The sequence below is a fragment of the Ptychodera flava genome, chromosome 7, assembly GCF_041260155.1.
Source record: "Ptychodera flava strain L36383 chromosome 7, AS_Pfla_20210202, whole genome shotgun sequence".
Classification (NCBI taxonomy): Eukaryota; Metazoa; Hemichordata; class Enteropneusta; family Ptychoderidae; genus Ptychodera; species Ptychodera flava.
In genome coordinates this window covers 39,959-61,897 of record NC_091934.1, presented here as the reverse complement: position 1 = coordinate 61,897, position 21,939 = coordinate 39,959, and the positions used below count along the sequence as shown (strand labels likewise).

Genomic DNA, 21,939 nt, shown 5'->3' with positions numbered 1-21,939 from the left:
GTACACTATGATCCAAATAAGAAGCTAAAGTTAGATTGTGATGCTTCAAGTTATGGTGTGGGAGCTGTTCTCTCACATGTATTTGATAATGGTGATGAAAGACCAATAGCGTATGCCTCTAGAACTCTAAGCCCGAGTGAACGTAACTATGCCCAAATTGAGAGGGAAGCACTTTCACTGATATTTGGAGTTAAGAAATTCCATGATTTCCTGTATGGGAGGAAATTCACTTTGGTTACGGACCATAAGCCATTGTTAGCAATCTTAGGTCCAAAATCAGGTATTCCTACCATAGCAGCTGCAAGAATGCAAAGATGGGCACTGACTCTGCAGGCATATGACTATGATATAGAGTATCGTAACACACGAGCACACGCAAATTGTGATGCGTTGTCAAGACTACCAAGTCCAAGCACACAAGGTGCTGAGGACAGTGTATTTGCTGTTAGCGTAATAGATGAGAGTTTCCCAGTTTTAGCTGATGATATTGCTAAGGAAACCAAAGTTAATCCACTTCTTAGCAAAGTGTATGATCTTGTATTGAATGGTTGGCCCAGTTATTTCAAAGATATGTCTGAGGCATTTAAGCCATTTTATCGTAGAAGAGATCAATTGTCAACGGAACAAGGTTGTATTTTATGGGGTACTCGAGTGGTGATTCCAAAGAAGTTTCGTGAAAGGTTGTTAGACGAGCTTCATTGGGAACATCCTGGAGTATGTGCCATGAAAGCACTTGCCCGTAGTCATGTATGGTGGCCAAATATTGATGCGGATATTGAGAGTAAAGTGAAAGCATGTTCAGTTTGTCAAATAGTAAGACAAGTGCCAGCTAAATTACCTTTACATCCGTGGGTATGGCCAATGAAACCTTTTCAAAGAGTTCACATTGATTTTTGTGAAGATAAGAAATACTATTTCTTAGTTCTTGTTGATTGTCATTCTAAATGGGTAGATGTAAAACCTATGATTAGAATCACAGCTGATCATACTATTGATGAGCTGAGATTAATCTTTGCAGAACATGGTCTACCTGAGCAGTTAGTTTCGGACAACGGTCCACAGTTCACATCTGATGAATTTGGATTGTTTATGAAAAAGAATGGCATTCAGCATATTAAAGTAGCTCCATATCACCCGGCATCTAACGGCGCTGCGGAGAGAGCAGTGAGGCTGGTAAAAGAAGCCTTCACTAAACAAGTCTTAGCAGGAGATGCGTCTTTATCTCTGAAATGTAGAATTGGAAGATTTCTGTTTAGATACAGAACTACACCTCACAGTACAACAGGTGTAAGTCCAGCCGAGTTAATGTGTAAACGTCAGTTTCGTACTAGATTGCAATTGGTAAAACCCAGTCTTGCAAAGCGAGTAGAAAAGAAACAAATTGCACAAAAAGAGCAGTTTGATCGTCATAGAAAACAAGAGAGATATTTTGAAATTGGTGATATTGTAAGAGTGAAAAATCCTAGAGCCGAGTCAAAACTAGATAAGTGGTTATTAGGCTCTGTAATTGAAGTCAAAGGACCTAGAAATTACATGGTCAAAATTGGGTCCACGACTAAAATGGTTCATGCAGATCATATGGTGAAAACCTATGAGGAAAGTGAACCAGAGTTCAAACAAACAAGTGTACCAATGGCTAGTGATTCAAAGGTGTACGTAAGGGATTTCAGTCCACAGTCAGTAAAAGAAATGCCTAGTGCAAATCCGACTGAAATACCAAATGTAGTAAAACCTAAAGAAAATACTGCAGTTATAGTTAACGGTACCAGTAAATCTGACAAAGTAACACCAAGTCAGGAGATATCAGTAAAACCAAGTGTAATTACTGAACCAGTTAGAAGATCAAATAGAGTTAGAAAACCAGTAGTGAAATTAGATCTGTAGATTTTGCAATGTTAGTTTATTTGTAGAAAACAGGCATGTAACACTTTTCTTTTAAAAGGGGAAGCAGTGTAATATATGCTAATATATTCGTGTAGTGACGTATTATTGTAGTGGGCATGTGCAGAATAAAGTATGACTCTCCTCATGCTTGAGACTAGTGAACAACGGCCTCCGTGTCTCTCTATACAATACATAGTACATCTACTACACACTGGGTCATCGGTATAAAACTAACAATGGTTGAACATGTTCATATGATATACTTATATAATAATTACTGCACCGAATTGAGTGGGTTTCTATTGTAATTGATTAGTATGAGACCATTTGTCACTGATAAAGTATATTTCACTCTTCAATGCACAAACTCAAATAAAATGTGAGCAGTGTCCTTGATGCTATATTTTATTAACCATGTCTCCACTGTAGAAGGTTTGGTGTGGATTTGATGGATGCCATTATTAGAATTTATAACATTTATGACCGTTTTCGTACATTTTTAATACATTGAAATTCGAACATACCGTTCACTCCACTTTATTGCTGCAAGTAAGGAAGGGTGATGTATAGTAGTATTGAAATAAAAATGTTGCCTCCGTATTTAGAAACTCACTATATAATTTTGCACTTATTTCAAATCATAAATCTATCATGCAAACTTTACAAAATTTAGCTAATTCACATGTAAGAAAATCCCTAACGGTCTTCGTAGGGTAAACAGGGTAAATTCTTGCAACTAGCCTGTGTTTTCGGTTTCGCTTATTTCTCTTTTACTACTACATTTGTATGTGTTGGTATTTATTTTATTTTTATTGCTATATTTACAAAAAAATAAATAAATAAGAATTTTTCAAAACCACCAGTGCGCTTGTGTCATTATGGGCCTGTCGAGCCGTGGTTCTCAATTATGTTTTCAGTACGATGAAATGTCTGACCCCATCTGCATCAACGTTTTCAATAGAACTAGGCAGGTTGATCAAAAATTGTGAAAAATAGGGACAATTGTCACTGAAGCTTCTCTGGACATAAATGTTCTGAAAGAGGTACATAGCATAACATCAGGTACCAAATGCACATGTCTTTTTTATAGCAGCATAACCACTTCAGTATGCCTCACATTAGAAAAAATAACCTAAAGACCATTTACTGTATCAAATTTTACTACACACATTGGAAAATCAACTACATTTTGTTCATAATCTTAACTACTGTGTTAGAACACATTCTTGGCTCATACAGGTCATTTAAGGTCACAGGTAAATAAAGCCCCAAAAATACAAACTTGTAAGTTTACAAACAGTCCGAGTCACAGATTTGTATCAGAACAACCCCAGGAATTTGTATACAAAGTTCACTACTAAATTTTGGAAACAAATAAGGCCAAAGACACGGTTTGTTTTTGGTCATTGCCTTCATCACTTGCTTTAGAAACTCCAAAATTTCGAGTAACCCCCCTGCCAACCATGACGTGTTTGAGTACCCCCCCCTCTGCTGTGACAGGGGCTGATGTACAGCCTGTATCCAGTGCTCTGATGTTGTGCAGTGTTCAACGTAGGATGTTTTCGGTATAAAATACTCAAAGGAACAGAAATCTGAGACAGTATTCCAAAACTTATTTTCCAGTTCACTGATTTCAATGAAGATTGCACGTTTTGAAAAAGAAAAAATAGCGACAGACATACATTTATTCACATTTATTATTTATTATTATTTTCCTGCAATAAAAGATGGGTTGTTGTCAAGGCATTCCACTGGTTTGAAACTTTATAGATTAGCTTGCTTTACACATTTTCCCCTATGGGTAACCTTTACAATGTAGAATATAGAAAGCTGACATTTCTCATGAATGATCAGGCAAATATATCAATCTTTAATCAGGAAATACTGAAAAATGTGCTCAATACTAGCCTCTAACATAAGGCTTGCCACGTCAAATAGCTGATCATTCTCGTCTGAAGATCACAATAACGTAAAACACATGGCGCAATGAGAGGTTATTTTCTAAATATATATATATATATATATATATATATATATATATATATATATATATATATATATATATAATATATATATATATATATAATATATATATATATATATATATATATATATATATATATATATATATATATATATATATATATATATATATATATATATATATATATATATCAGTGACTTGGTGTCAATTCAGGCAATGTATAGTGCTCGATGCGTTTCCGCAGGGCATAGGTATTGCTAGACGTGGAACTTGTCGTGATTACTCTACAGACTGTTTCATGCGCTTGGCAATCGTCCTGACGATTGCCAAGCGCATGAAACAGTCTGTAGAGTAATCACGACAAGTTCCACGTCTAGCAATATATATATATATATATATATATATATATATATATATATATATATATATATATATATATATATATATATATATATATATATATATACAAAATGTATATAATATATATATATATATATACACAAAATGTATACAATGTATATATATATATATATATATATATATATATATATATATATATATATAATATATATATATATATTATGTATGTGTGTGTACATATACTGGGTATGAACATACATATCTTAAGCATACATATTGCTGTTCTTTACTGTTATTGTTGTGTTAATTCATAACTTCACTAAATGCTTCAGTACATATCAACAAAATTGAATAGCTCCCCTTCTTGTTCTCCACTTTTGAGCAACCCCCCCCCCCTTTGTAGCTTTTGAGTTTTTGAGTGACCCCCTCGGATTCCTCTGACCCCCCAGGCCATAAATAATGACGGCTCCCTAAGCCACACAAGATCTGATAGATATTTGCATCCAGCATAGTTCCAGATGTTATGATGACTCCCTGCTGTGCAAGGTATTTTTGTTTCCCTGTCACTGCTTGTGTAATTACTTTGAAATTGGATTGGTACACAGTGTTGTTGGTATTTTAAGGGACGACATCAAAAGTTCAATGTTAAAAGTTTCCATTTGACAAATCAATTCAAGGTGAAATTGCCAGTGTTATTTATATATTGAAGCCAGCAGAGCAAGTTTTACTGCAACTGGTGTGTGAACTCCTTTATCTCTAAATAGACCATACGTCGTTTGCTTTTAATTCACGTGACTTAGAAAGAACATGGAACGTGGTTCAATTTAAGCCCAGGCCCTAAAAAGGTCTATGATTTAAATTAATTATAATAAGTTTCTAGATGGGAGAGGGGGTCGGTAGGAAAACTAAAGGGAATTAAACTATAGGGAATTAACATGGAACTTTTGACATTGTCCGTAAGTTATTGAACTCATTGCAAAAGTAACAATATTATATGGGGGGTGGGAGAATTTTATCATTTTTGGTGAAATATTTTTTTTGCAACCACTCCATTATAATATACAATCTTGTATTTGTGTGGTCTGATTTTGTTATTTTGGGTAAAAAAATACTCCCAGAATACTATGGTCAGATAATTGCAATTTGATTTGCAGTCAGCTTGTATTATAGTGTTCTAAAGAAACCAAATATTATGTCTTATTAAATGTTTGGTTGAAAATATGATGAAATTACATCCAGTATATTTTCATAAACACTCTCACTTTTGAATAAAGAATTTAATTTGAGTTTTGTAACATGTCTATACTAAAATTCAGAATTAAGATTAAGAAATGTCACTGCAATGGACTTTTGGCTCTGGTAAGGGCATTTATATGTTTATTTGCTAGAATTAACTACAAACTTGGTCTTAAAAACATAGATTGTAATTTATTGACATTTTGGGTCAAGAATTTATTTTGCTAAAATTGCTGGTTGCAATGCTTTGACATTATGTAGGAAATACTAATAATGTATTAGGGGCAATTTTGCCATTTTGGGGCAAAATTTTGCTTTCCAAACTATATTGAACTGATTACTTTGAATTTTAGTTTTGCGGTTCCTTTTGGTATTCACATTATACTGAGTAAAATTGTGCAACAAAATGTGAGCGTCTCCGTCTCATTGACTGTTTTTTTATGCAATCCGACCCCCCTTTTTCCGAGAATGTAGTTTAGAAAACAAAAACTGATCAAAAATGCCCAAAAAATTTGATATTTTTCGACAAATTCAACACACACACATATCAAATATCACACACACACATATATACACACAAAATGCTAACTTTAAGAGGCTCTCAACTTTTTTGCCATTTGCCACACATACATACATACATATCATACATACACACACATATACATACATGCATACATACACACATACATACATACACACATACATGTACACACATACATACACACATACACACATGCATACATACATACATACACATATACATACATACATATATACATACATACATACATACATACATACACACACAAGTACACACACATACATACACACACATACACACACACATACATACACACATACATACACATACATACATACATACACATAAATACATACATAAATTCATACATACATACATACATACATACATACATACATACATACATACATACATACATACATACATACATACATACATACATACATACATATACACACATACATACATGCATACATACACATCATACACACATACATGCACACACATACATACATACATATATACATCATACACACATACATACATACATACATACACAATACACACATATATACATACATACATACATACATGCATCCATACATCCATACATACATACACACACATACATACATACATACATACATACACATATATACATACATACATACATACATACATACATACATACATACATACATACATACATACATACATACATACATACATACATACATACATACATACATACATACATATGCAAAGCTTTCACAAATGTATTGTGAAATTTAAAAGTATTTTATTTTGAAAAGTGACCAGAACTGAAGTTTTGCAATTATGCATTAGTACATGACTAAAATGTCGAGATTTTATAGATAGTTGACAGTACTGACTGAGCTCCCTCTTTTGTTTGCTCTTGAGTTCACAAAAAGAGAAATGACAAAACATGAATGTACTTTTCAGCCAGGTTCCATTTCAATACAACACTATCAGTTAAAATATCCATATGAGTTCAACTGCAACAGCTTACAATCATTTTATGAATAGAAAAACTGTGTTATTTTACAACACTAACAAGAAAAGTTTATAAGATTTCAACCTTTTGGTACCTTCCCTTTGCCCTATGACTAATAAGTAGATTTGCACGAGTTATTTTGATGTACAGTACTTAGGATGTCATTAAAATGAGATACAAAAGTCTTCAAGAATGACAGAGTCTCTGCTAGTACAATGTTGTTTAACTCCACTGAGCACCTAATTTAAGATTGTTACAATGGTCAGTTAAAGGTATACTGTCACCTATTAAAATTTAGCCACATTTACCATGGAAAGTCATGATCTAGCCAATCACAGATTTTAAGCGGGTGGCACTTTTTAAAAACAGCGCCCTCGCATGTCCATTTTGAATGCGATGGAAAGCCCTTTTAACTATATATGGATATATGTAGTTTAGAGGTGACTGTATACCTTTCAGCCACAGATGGGACAATTGTGGTTCTTTAGTATAGCTACAGTAAAATTTACCTACTGAAAAACAACAACAACAAAAAGTAGCTAAGAGCATTCCTTCATGAGAAAGCAACTAAAATAACTAAAATAATTAATACACTGTGGCGGGCAGGCTATTTCTCACACTGTTTACGTCCGGTTGCACTGCCACCTTTAAACATACATGGCCTTTTCTTTAAAGCTTTCTTTGCCTTGGTCTTTTTTTTCTTTTGCTTCATCCTACTGCCATCCTGACCATCATTGTCGTCTTTGTCTTTTCCAGTGTCTTCAGCAGCAATGTCACCGTCATTGTCTTCAAATATGTTCTCGGCAGCAGGTCTTCGCCCTCTTCCGTTTCATCAGTAGCATCATGACTTTCAGGTTTTGTGATGTCATCATCTCTATCTGTTTTTCTCTCATCCATGTTGGCAGGTTGACTGTCTTCGCCCTCTTCCGTTTCATCAGTAGCATTCTGACTTTCAGGTTTTGTGATGTCATCATCTCTATCTGTTTTTCTCTCATCCATGTCGGCTTCACTTGCAAATTCACCACCATAAATTGCTATAATGAATGAAAATAGCCATTAGAACAGTCTGTCAAAAGATACCCTACATAAGACGTATTAATATGTGCCTTTCATTCTTTATTTATGTTCTCGTATAGCCATAAAACAGTCTTTATGCCTGAATTTTACAAATAGAGACAATTGTCTCTGAAGCTACTATAGACATGAATGGTCTGAAAGAGGTACACAGCATAACACCAGATATCAAGCGCAAAGGCGGACACGGACTAATGCTTTAAGCTCACATTGGTATGTATATACCAAATGTGAGCTTAAAATATAAACACATGTATAAAGTTACTTCACAAACCTGTGTGTATCATTGTCTGCTCCATTTGTGCAAAGGTGTCTTTATACACTACCACACATCTAGTTGTAATTCTAGTATTACATTGTGTGTCACCTTTCAACTTCCTTGTTACCATTACTCCAGGACCATATTCAGCCTGTTTAAGATGTATATTTATCTCACAGGCAGTATATTCTTTATCCTCAAAAAAGTGCCTGCCGATGAAAATGCATGGTCTTCTTTTGTCTACTGGGTTTTCTTTAACGTTGATGGAGCCCTCGGAAAAAATCATGCCAATCTAGAACATATACAACATGAACAAAAAACTATGAAATGAACACATCAATTTATAAACATTAAGAGAAAAAATACCATCAATGACATGGTTAGCTCACATTTGACAAAGGAGTAAATACAAAATCTGTAATTTGACAAGTCATCAGTCAATGACACTGTCCCCACCAGTTCAGTGTGGTTTAAAACTTCGGAGTGTGAGTCCTGCCACATTTTGAGACTTTTTCGTTTGACTTGGGGCATATACTATAGTTCTGGTTGTCAATGAAATTGGTATTAATAAAACAAACATTTACACACAAACTGAAGCTTATCTGAGCGGTTTTTAGACGGTTGTATTATGTTATTTCGACGAAAACACGGGAAAAGTTGCACTTTTCGATTTCCATCATGGCGACATTTTCCGGAAATTGCCGAGCTCGCCCCGTTTTGGCGTAAGTAGCTGTGACGTCACTAATAGAACGGGTGATGGTGACTTCGTGCATTGACTATGGAGACAGTGATAATTTCATGAGTGAAAGCAGTGCAACTGAGAATATCATCGTCACAGTAGATATGACAAAGCTGTTCAGAATTTACAGGCCTGCAAATTTTAACAGTCGGAACCTTAACCTAAACGAGAACAAGAGCGGAACTCTTGTTGACAGTCGCGTCAGTGACAAGCCCACCGTGACCACAGTCAAACACACCAGTGCACTACCGTACACACAACCGCAAGCTAACAAAATATAAATATAAGTCTGGAGTTGCCATCCCACCTTATTATTACTTCTCAACGCAAATTGCCTCGTTCAAAATCTGTATATAAAAATTTGAATTACACCATGACGCTTGTAGATAAATGTAGTAGAGATCAAGTTGAAAATTGTCCACCGTTCATAACACACATCTTTCCTATCAACAGCTGGCTGGGGGTAATGTTAGCATAAACACCAAAGGTAGTATTCTCGCCGCAAAATCTTCAGTTTGGCGTTATAAAACCTCACATGAACATTGGCACTTTTAAAAATATGTGACCGTAAAGACATGTCTAGCCAAATTCTCGGGAAGAGATAAATTAAAATTGACATGATGTAAATATCGGGCACACTGGCACCCGAGGCCGGGCGGCTCAGCCGGCCATTTCTGTGACGGAGTGATCAGCTACGCTTCCGCAGTTTTTTTTCTTGATTAAGTGTCAGCGATATAAAGCACAGTGTTCATTGTTTCATGACTGCGAAATTCTCAAAGAAGCTAAAATATTTTAGGGGAAACTTAGTCGAGCAGAAGGGAACAGATGACGACAACGCGACTGCTTCGTCAACAGTATGAAACTTCTTTGCTACACGTTGTGTCACTGTTACTGGCAGCGCCGTGCTGTATTATACACAACCTATCGTTCAGTCTCGCAAAGAGTCAGTCAATCACTACGTAAACTTTTTAGGAATATAAAATTAGATATCTCCTAACGTTACTAATTATAGAGTCACACATGCATGAGATCTAGTACTTGTATTCATTTATTTATTTACAATCACTTTCGTAAAGCATCTGAATCGGCGATCAGTCTTGGGGGATGTAAACACGGCCATACTTCTCCGCGGCCCCCGCATCCTTGACATGTGTTGGGCTAGCTCTGCATGGCAGGGCTGTGTGTTACCGGCGTTACACGGCCTCCCACCACAGCCCTGCAGACTGATATAGAAAGAACCGCTGGTCCACCTGCAGAAACACGGCGGGCAGTTTATCCGCCGAAAACAGCCGATTTTGAATCCAAAACTTGCATTGATCTTCGTTTTCGAGCACACCCACCTCGCCTGGGTACACGATGTGCCCAGCCGCGCTTGTAAACTCACGCAAAGCCTAATTTTCACTCTCTATGCGAGGGAAGCATTCGTAACCGCCGCCATTGTTATTGTCATTCAACCCATGAGCACTCGGGCGAAAACCAGCCTTGCTAACAAAAGAGCATCGCGCGATATAGAGCTTCTAAAGTCGACGTTCTGAGAGGAGTGGAACAAGAGAAAATTGTGAAATATATAAAATGCTGAAGAGAAAAAAGAAAATTATTTTGTCAACAGAAAATGATCATCGTAGATTGTACATAGCTGAGTGGTGGTTAGAAATGATATTTATTACAATGTGCAACATCGCGATGCTCTTTTGTTAGCAAGGCTGGTTTTCGCCCGAGTGCCCATGGGTTGAATGACAATAACAATGGCGGCGGTTACGAATGCTTCCCTCGCATAGAGAGTGAAAATTAGGCTTTGCGTGAGTTTACAAGCGCGGCTGGGCACATCGTGTACCCAGGCGAGGTGGGTGTGCTCGAAAACGAAGATCAATGCAAGTTTTGGATTCAAAATCGGCTGTTTTCGGCGGATAAACTGCCCGCCGTGTTTCTGCAGGTGGACCAGCGGTTCTTTCTATATCAGTCTGCAGGGCTGTGGTGGGAGGCCGTGTAACGCCGGTAACACACAGCCCTGCCATGCAGAGCTAGTTTTGGGCAACCTGTCGCAGTCTTGCTGCTGTTCTCGCTCTTGTCCACAGTTGATGATGATACACGCGAAGCTTTCTGGTGACAATGGTCGTACTGGTACGGCATTGCGATTACATAATCGATGTAGTAACTCCAGGAATTAAAGTCTATCTTAGGGGAGAACCATTTGATTTTTGGGGGGGTATGGAGGAAATGGGTATGGGAGCAAATTTTTTTTTCCTGTCACAGTGACAGCAATTTTTTTTTTCTACTGTCAGAGCTGCATCAATTTTTTTTTTTCAAATGGAGTAGCAATGCAAATTTTTTTTTCTTTGTCATCAAGTTTGTGATGCGTTGTATATAAGGGAGCCGTAATTATTTACGGCCTGAAACTCAGAAATTTCAAGTGACACACCCCCCCCCCGTCAACCATGATGAATTTGAGTAACTCCCCTCTCTAACTCTGAAATTTTGACTGATCCCCCCCCCACTTAGAAAAGTTAAATACAAATACATGTATTTGTAAAATTTACAAAATACAGCAATTTAACAGTAAAGACCTTTGAAATCCTGATGTACTCTGCTAGACTATCATCAGTTATCTCATGATGGTTCAAAAAAGGTGAACCCATCAAAATGAAATTGCAAGTCACAATAAAATAAAGATATAAAAGCTCACGCAGTATCTAACCATATAGTATATTGTTTAATTTGGATGGGTATTATGACAAGGTTTTCACTAGGATATCTGACCGGGCAGAATTTTAAAGTACAGGGGGAGAACACGCGAGAGGCTTAGGGGAAAGTGTCACAGGGGCTTTCCCGTATCTTGCATGGAAAGTTTAAGATATTGATGTGTGCAATGGTGCAGTCTGGTGCTATCTGAGAGGTGTTTTTTAATTTTTTTTTTTTACTAAGTGAAACTGTTAGAACACCTCAAGGGGGAGAGCACGAGAGGGGGTTTCCCCCTCTCGTATTGGAAATTTTGGAAATTGATGTGTTTAATGGTGCAATCTGAGAGGAGTTTCAGGTTATTTTGCATTTGGTAAAACTGTTTGAAAATGACATTGAACACTGCAATATTTTTACATTTTATGCATGATCAGTGTTTGTGTCACAATATTCAACAACCAAACGATGACAATACAATTCGTGAAAAACAGTTCTGTTTGCCAGAGACTGAAGATAAATAAATATACAGGAACGGAAAATTTGTGACCTTGTGTCATTTCTCCAGCTGCCAGCTTCTAATGAAAAGCTTGAATATGGTATGTTTAACTGTCAAAATGGTCATTGAAGTGAGGTAAATGGAAACATGTCTCTGTGATAATAAAGGATGAATTCACAACAGTTCAGTTTTGTCCTAGATCCTGGGAAAATTTTGAGAAATTGATGTGCGCCACGGTGCAGTTTAGTGTAATCCGATAGGTATTTTAAATTTGTCTTTTACCAGTAACACTGTTAGAAAAGCCAGGGGGGGGGGAGAGCACGAGAGGGGGTGCCCCCCTCTCGCATTGAAATTTTGAGAAACGGATGTGTGCAATGGTGCAATCTGAGATGTGTTTCAATTTATTTCGCCAAAATAAATTGAGTAACCCGTTCCCCTTCTTCCTCTCCACATTTTGAGTAACGCCCCCTGAAGTTTTCAATTTTTTTAGTGACCCTCTCCCTTGTATTTCATTACATTTGTTGTTCCTCAATTTTTCATTGTCAACTTGTACATCTTCCTAATATATTTATATTGAGAGAATACTATATTGATTTTAACACTAGTTTATTGACTCCTGTCTTGTGTTTTAAAATTTTCTCAATTTACAGAAGTCAAAAAGTCCCCTTTAGATAGTGCCTATGCCATTGAGATATTGCAACAGAAATCCTGAAATATGATTTCTTGGGTCAGGAAAGGGAAGGAAAACATTGAGTGCACTGAGGTGTAAGTAGACCTATTTAGTGCATGCTTCTATCATAAGTGCTGGGAAAAAAACATAAGAATTGCTTGTGGTAAAAACATTTGCGCCGCCTATGGCGGCGCGCCGGCAAAGAATACATGAGAATAGGGTTTCCAAATTATGCTAATTTCTGGTGCATTGTGACAATTTTTTTTTTCACTTCTGTCTGTTATGACAATTTTTTTTTTCTCAGGCCATGGCAGGATCAATTTTTTTTTTCTTCTATCTCACCTGGCGACAATTTTTTTTTCTCAAAATCCTCCATACCCCCCCCAGAAATCAAATGGTTCTCCCCTTACCGTACATCTGGCTTCCGAACCGTGTTTATTCTAAGTCACGGCACTCGAAAATGTGCACCGCAGAAAACGCTTGTCTGAATGCCTCTTGTCCGACCCTTTCTTGTAATTTTGTCAAATGCGGCTAATACATCATCCTAAAATGCAATAAACTGACAATGGCTGCAGTTACTTCAGCCACCAAAGGCGTAACTTCTCACCATGTTGAAGCCACAGCGGTAAGCATTCGCTATGGCCGAGGTGAACACACTCACTCGTACATTCTATTAGTTACGTCATTTCCGGTGGCAATGCCCGCGAATTCCGAAACGACCCGAATGGCAGCTAACTTCAAAGTCGCACAACATATTGCATTTTAATAATATTTAACCGCGTCGTTTCATTGGGGTGATGCATTTATTTGATAAAGTAGGGGTGGCAAAATCATATAGCATGGCTCATTTTATGCAAAATTAACTTTGAATTTATGCGGGACATACACTTTAATATTTTTTCTGACATACATTGTGGGCTTTCAACCTGGTGGTCACTTTCTACAGTATCGTGATAAAACTTCATGAGAACATGCATGTCATGATCATTAGCGCTTTGCCAAGTCTGAACCAAATTGGCTGAGGCATGTCTGAGTTAGGGCTCAAAATATGAAAATTACATAATGAAATGGCTGCCAGGTGACCATTTTGAACCATATTACAACAAAAATTCATGTATACATACATGTCATGGTGTACATACATATGCATGTCATGATTTAATAGCCCTAACCAAAGCTTAAGTCTAAACCAAACTGGCCGTGGCATGTGGAAGCCACGACTCAAAATATGAATAAAATTGGTACTGTGTGGCTGAGTACAGGCTCAAAACAAGAATTTAATCACACTGCTTATGTGATAATAAAAGTTTAATTGCTGCAATATGTTCACATACATTGCATAGGTTGGATGAATATGTGTAATTACTGACCACGACAACACAGCACATGCCTTGCTGTATGTCTGCACCTAATGGATTTGACCACACCTTATACTATACGACCATGCTGACCACGACCACACAGCACATGCCTTGCTGTATGTCTGCACCTAATGGATTTGACCACACCTTACCAATTTGTCACGGCTGTACTTTCACTCTCTCTGGGTTGAGGTACCGGTCTGGGATCGTAATGCTTTCAGTAACTGAAGCTTGACACCAAAGTTGTCGGTTGTAAGCACAACTTCAATCTTTATTACTATACACCGTGCCTAAGAAATTGCAATTCTGGCAAAACAACTTAGACAAACTAAACAGTCTACATGCCAACAATTCACATGATATGTGGAAATTGATCAAGTACTTAAAAAATAATGATAAAGATAATAATACTGGAGATTGTGTCTCAGCAGCAACATGGATGGAATTTTACAAAAATTCTTGCTCATTGAAAATGACAGGTATAATGATTTCCAACAGCAAATTATTGATAGTTTAACATCTGAAGAAACTAAGAATCAGGCTAATCAGCAGCTGGATAAGTCAATAACAACTAATGAAGTGTTATCAGCAATTAGAAATTTAAAAAGTAAAAAAGCAGCAGGGATTGATGGGTTTTGTATAGAGTTGTTAAAACATGGTTCCCCCTTTCTCTGTAAACCCTTAGCTAAATTATTTAATGCAGTTCTAGATACATCCAACTTTCCAGACATCTGGAATACAAGCATTATGACACACTTATTTAAAAAAGGAGATAAATATGACCCGAAAAATTATAGGGGCATTTCTGTCGGAAGTTGTGTAGGAAAAGTTTTTTCTTACATTCTAAATGAAAGGCTAAATAGTTTTTTAGATGACAATCATATTATACATAATAATCAAGCTGGATTTCGCAAAAACCATCGCACAATAGATCACATATTTACCCTGAAGACAATAATACATAAATATATTAACAATAAGCAGAACATTTATGTTTGTTTTGTTGACTTTGCTAAGGCTTTCGACTCGGTATGGAGAGTTGGTCTTTTCCATAAACTTCTCAAAAATAACATTAATGGCAAATTATACAGACTTATAAAACACATGTACACCAACACAAAAATACACATCAAAACAAATAATTTTATCTCGCCCAGCCTGAAAGTTGAAAAAGGAGTAAAACAGGGCTGTGTTCTAAGTCCTAGTCTGTTCAATTTATATGTCAATGACTTGAAAACAAATCTAGACAAAGTAAATACTCAACCACCAGTGTTGAATAATACCCCAGTTAACTCATTATTTTACGCTGATGACCTAGTCTTAATCTCTACTTCAAAAGAAGGTCTACAAAGGGAGTTAAATACACTACACACATTTTGCTCCAATTGGAAACTTGATGTTAATTTACAGAAAACCCAAGCAATTAATTTTAGTAAATCTCCTTTGGTAGATAAACACTTATTTAACTATGGTAGTACATGCATCAAATCTGTTAAGAGCTATACATACTTAGGACTGACAATTAAATCAAACGGTAGTTTTAGTGACACAATTACAAATTTGGCTGATAAAGCAGCAAAATCTTTGTATAGTTTAAAAGGGTTTTATTGCACAACAAAAAGATAAAATTTTCCCTACATCTATTCAATGTTTTCATTAAACCTGTTTTACTGTATGGCTCAGAGATTTGGGGACAAGATTTCATGGATTACAAGAAGTGGGATAAATCAGCAATTGAAAAAACTCACCTCAAATTTTGTAAGAACATTTTACAGTGTAATAGACAAGCTTGTAATGCCGCTGTGAGGGGTGAACTAGGACAATTCCCACTTCTACTTGAGATCAAACTTAATATTGTTAAATACTGGCTTCATATCGTACAACTGCCACATTGTAATCTTGCTAAAGAAGCTTTTCTGGAGCAAATGGTAAACAACACTAACAATAGATCCTGGTTTAAGTGTTTAAGTGCTTTAATTAAAGACAATGGAATGGACTTTCTCCTTGATAAAGCTCCATCACTTAAACACCACAAAGTTATAACTGGTTTAATGAAAACAAATTTAACAAACAATTATGAAGTCTTTTGGAAAAAGTTGATCACTGATGAAAATAGTAAACTAAGAATGTATGCCAAATAAAACGTAATTTTAGATTAGAACCCTACTTAACACAGTTGCAAGGTGAGAAAAGAAAATTGCTCACCAAACTTCGCATTAGCAATCATGATCTAGCAATTGAAAAAGGGAGACACACTGTTCCAAAAACCCCAATTACTGAAAGATACTGCAATCAGTGTAACACCAACAGTATTGAAGATGAAACACACTTTTTATTAGTCTGTCAGAAATACAAAGTCCAAAGAAAGTACTTTTTCAGTAAAATCAATTTCCCAAACGACGATACTGAAAATCAGCTTATTTCTCTACTAACAAAACAAGAGTTATCTTTTAATGAACAACTTGCTGATTATATTTTTACTTTATATAAACAAAGAAATACCTAGTTATATTTATTATTAGCTACTATTATTATACTGTAATACTTTATCTTTATTGAAGAAAATTTTAACTTATTTTTGTATCACACTTTTATTGCCACAAATGTGATGTAAATCCTATATTTACAAGCAAGCAATAAAATATTATTATTATTATTATACTATACGACCATGCTGACCACGACCACACAGAACATGCTTGCACTATGTCAGTACTTTATGCATTTGACCACACCTTATACTATACGACCATGCTGACCACGACCACACAGCACATGCCTTGCTGTATGTCTGCACCTAATGGATTTGACCACACCTTATACTATACGACCATGCTGACCACGACCACACAGCACATGCCTTGCACTATGTCAGTACTTTATGCATTTGACCACACCTTATACTATACGACCATGCTGACCACGACCACACAGCACAATGCCTTGCACTATGTCAGTACTTTATGCATTTGACCACATCTTATACTATACGACCATGCTGACCACGACCACACAGGACATGCCTTGCACTATGTCAGTACTTTATGCATTTGACCACACCTAATACTATACGACCATGCTGACCACGACCACACAGCACATGCCTTGCACTATGTCAGTACTTTATGCATTTGACCACACCTTATACTATACGACCATGCTGACAACGACCACACAGCACATGCCTTGCACTATGTCAGTACTTTATGCATTTGACCACACCTTATACTATACGACCATGCTGACCACGACCTCACAGCACATGCCTTGCACTATGTCAGTACTTTATGCATTTGACCACACCTTATACTATACGACCATGCTGACCACGACCACACAGCACATGCCTTGCACTATGTCAGTACTTTATGCATTTGACCACACCTTATACTATACGACCATGCTGACCACGACCACACAGCACATGCCTTGCACTATGTCAGTACTTTATGCATTTGACCACACCTTATACTATACGACCATGCTGACCACGACCACACAGCACATGCCTTGCACTATGTCTGCACCTAATGGATTTGACCACACCTTATACTATACGACCATGCTGACCACGACCACACAGCACATGCCTTGCACTATGTCAGTACTTTATGCATTTGACCACAACTTATACTATACGACCATGCTGACCACGACCACACAGCACATGCCTTGCACTATGTCAGTACTTTATGCATTTGACCACACCTTATACTATACGACCATGCTGACCACGACCACACAGCACATGCCTTGCACTATGTCTGCACCTAATGGATTTGACCACACCTTATACTATACGACCATGCTGACCACGACCACACAGCCCATGCCTTGCTGTATGTCTGCACCTAATGGATTTGACCACACCTTATACTATACGACCATGCTGACCACGACCACACAGCACATGCCTTGCACTATGTCTGCACTTTATGCATTTGACCACACCTTATACTATACGACCATGCTGACCACGACCACACAGCACATGCCTTGCACTATGTCAGTACTTTATGCATTTGACCACACCTTATACTATACGACCATGCTGACCACGACCACACAGCACATGCCTTGCACTATGTCAGTACTTTATGCATTTGACCACACCTTATACTATACGACCATGCTGACCACGACCACACAGCACATGCCTTGCACTATGTCAGTACTTTATGCATTTGACCACACCTTATACTATACGACCATGCTGACCACGACCACACAGCACATGCCTTGCACTATGTCAGTACTTTATGCATTTGACCACACCTTATACTATACGACCATGCTGACCACGACCACACAGCACATGCCTTGCACTATGTCAGTACTTTATGCATTTGACCACACCTTATACTATACGACCATGCTGACCACGACCACACAGCACATGCCTTGCACTATGTCAGTACTTTATGCATTTGACCACACCTTATACTATACGACCATGCTGACCACGACCACACAGCACATGCCTTGCACTATGTCAGTACTTTATGCATTTGACCACACCTTATACTATACGACCATGCTGACCACGACCACACAGCACATGCCTTGCACTATGTCAGTACTATGATTTGACCACACCTTATACTATACGACCATGCTGACCACGACCACACAGCACATGCCTTGCACTATGTCAGTACTTTATGCATTTGACCACACCCTATACTATACGACCATGCTGACCACGACCACACAGCACATGCCTTGCACTATGTCAGTACTTTACTTTATGCATTTGACCACACCTTATACTATACGACCATGCTGACCACGACCACACAGCACATGCCTTGCACTATGTCAGCACTTAATGCATTGACCACACCTTATACTATACGACCATGCTGACCACGACCACACAGCACATGCCTTGCACTATGTCAGTACTTTATGCATTTGACCACACCTTATACTATACGACCATGCTGACCACGACACACAGGACATGCCTTGCACTATGTCAGTACTTTATGCATTTGACCACACCTTATACTATACGACCATGCTGACCACGACCACACAGCACATGCCTTGCACTATGTCAGTACTTTATGCATTTGACCACACCTTATACTATACGACCATGCTGACCACGACCACACAGCACATGCCTTGCACTATGTCAGTACTTTATGCATTTGACCACACCTTATACTATACGACCATGCTGACCACGACCACACAGCACATGCCTTGCACTATGTCAGTACTTTATGCATTTGACCACACCTTATACTATACGACCATGCTGACCACGACCACACAGCACATGCCTTGCACTATGTCAGTACTTTATGCATTTGACCACACCTTATACTATACGACCATGCTGACCACGACCACACGCACATGCCTTGCACTATGTCAGTACTTTATGCATTTGACCACACCTTATACTATACGACCATGCTGACCACGACCACACAGCACATGCCTTCTTATGTAGCTGTTTTGATGTCTACCTGACCATACATATACATGCTGACCATCGAGCACACAGTCTGACCACACATGACAGTACTTATGCATTTGTTTGCACATGATACTATACGACCATGCTGACCACGACCACACAGCACATGCCTTGCACTATGTCAGTACTTTATGCATTTGACCACACCTTATACTATACGACCATGCTGACCACGACCACACAGCACATGCCTTGCACTATGTCAGTACTTTATGCATTTGACCACACTTATACTATACGACCATGCTGACCACGACCACACAGCACATGCCTTGCACTATGTCAGTACTTTATGCATTTGACCACACCTTATACTATACGACCATGCTGACACTGACAAGTACAGTGTACTTATCTAGCTGTTTGATGTCTACCTGACCATACCAATACATGGGTGACCCTTGGAGACACTGTCTGACCACACAGACAGTGTACATATGTATCTGTATGTGATGTCTACCTGCCCACACTAATACATGGATGACCATTGCAGACACTGACCACACACACAGTGTACTTATGCATTTGTATTGGAGATGAACTTGACCACACTAATACATGTGTGACCATTGGAGACACTGACCACACAGACAGTGTACAATATGTATTTGTATTGGATATAAACTGACCACACTAATACATGTGTGACCATTGGAGACACTGACCACACAGACAGTGTACTTATGTATCTGTACTTGATGTCTACCTGACCACACCAATACATGGGTGACCATTGGAGACACTGTCTGACCACACAGACAGTGTACTTATGCATTTGTTTTGGAGATGAACTTGACCACACTAATACATGTGTGACCATTGGAGACACTGTCTGACCACACAGACAATGTACTTATGTATCTGTACTTGATGTCTACCTGACCATACCAATACATGGGTGACCATTGGAGACACTGACCACACAGACAGTGTACTAATGTATTTGTATTGGAAATAAACTTGACCACACTAATACATGTGTGACCATTGGAGACACTGTCTGACCACACAGACAGTGTACTTATGTATCTGTACTTGATGTCTACCTGACCATACCAATACATGGGTGACCATTGGAGACACTGACCACACAGACAGTGTACTAATGTATTTGTATTGGAAATAAACTTGACCACACTAATACATGTGTGACCATTGGAGACACTGTCTGACCACACAGACAGTGTACTTATGTATCTGTACTTGATGTCTACCTGACCACACCAATACATGGGTGACCATTGGAGACAGTGACCACACAGACAGTGTACTTATGTATCTGTTTTTGATGTCTACCTGACCATACCAATACATGGGTGACCATTGGAGACACTGTCTGACCACACAGACAGTGTACTTATGTATCTGTTTTTGATGTCTACCTGACCATACCAATACATGGGTGACCATTGGAGACACTGTCTGACCACACAGACAGTGTACTTATGTATCTGTACTTGATGTCTACCTGACCACATCAATACATGGGCGACCATTGGAGACACTGACCACACAGACAGTGTACTAATGTATTTGTATTGGAAATAAACTTGACCACACTAATACATGTGTGACCATTAGAGACACTGTCTGACCACACAGATAGTGTACTTATATATCTGTACTTGATGTCTACCTGACCACACCAATACATGGGTGACCATTGGAGACACTGACCACACAGACAGTGTACTAATGTATTTGTATTGGAAATAAACTTGACCACACTAATACATGTGTGACCATTGGAGACACTGTCTGACCACACAGACAGTGTACTTATGTATCTGTACTTGATGTCTACCTGACCACACCAATACATGGGTGACCATTGGAGACACTGACCACACAGACAGTGTACTAATGTATTTGTATTGGAAATAAACTTGACCACACTAATACATGTGTGACCATTGGAGACACTGTCTGACCACATAGACAGTGTATTTATGTAATTGTACTTGATGTCTACCTGACCACACCAATACATGGGTGACCATTGGAGACACTGACCACACAGACAGTGTACTAATGTATTTGTATTGGAAATAAACTTGACCACACTAATACATGTGTGACCATTGGAGACACTGTCTGACCACACAGACAGTGTACTTATGTATCTGTACTTGTTGTCTACCTGACCACACTAA

General features: G+C 38.0%; 1 protein-coding gene across 5 annotated transcripts in view; it reads right to left on the bottom strand.

The window, feature by feature from the left end:
• Positions 1–6,782: 6,782 nt before the first annotated feature.
• Positions 6,783–21,939, bottom strand: part of LOC139137829 (uncharacterized) — a 29,644-nt gene continuing 14,487 nt past the window's right edge. For 2 of the 5 annotated variants that reach the window (XM_070706094.1, XM_070706095.1), the window contains exons 2-4: positions 8,369–8,645; positions 7,926–8,054; positions 6,783–7,830 (exon numbers count right to left, since the gene is read on the bottom strand). In XM_070706094.1, coding sequence (XP_070562195.1) covers positions 7,628–7,830; positions 7,926–8,054; positions 8,369–8,645 — 609 coding nt within the window. In that variant the 3' untranslated portion in view covers positions 6,783–7,627. Of the gene's footprint in view, positions 7,831–7,925; positions 8,055–8,368; positions 8,646–8,939; positions 9,139–13,344; positions 13,822–21,939 lie in introns of those variants that run through there. The other 3 variants (XM_070706097.1, XM_070706096.1, XM_070706098.1) reach the window with 3 other exon arrangements.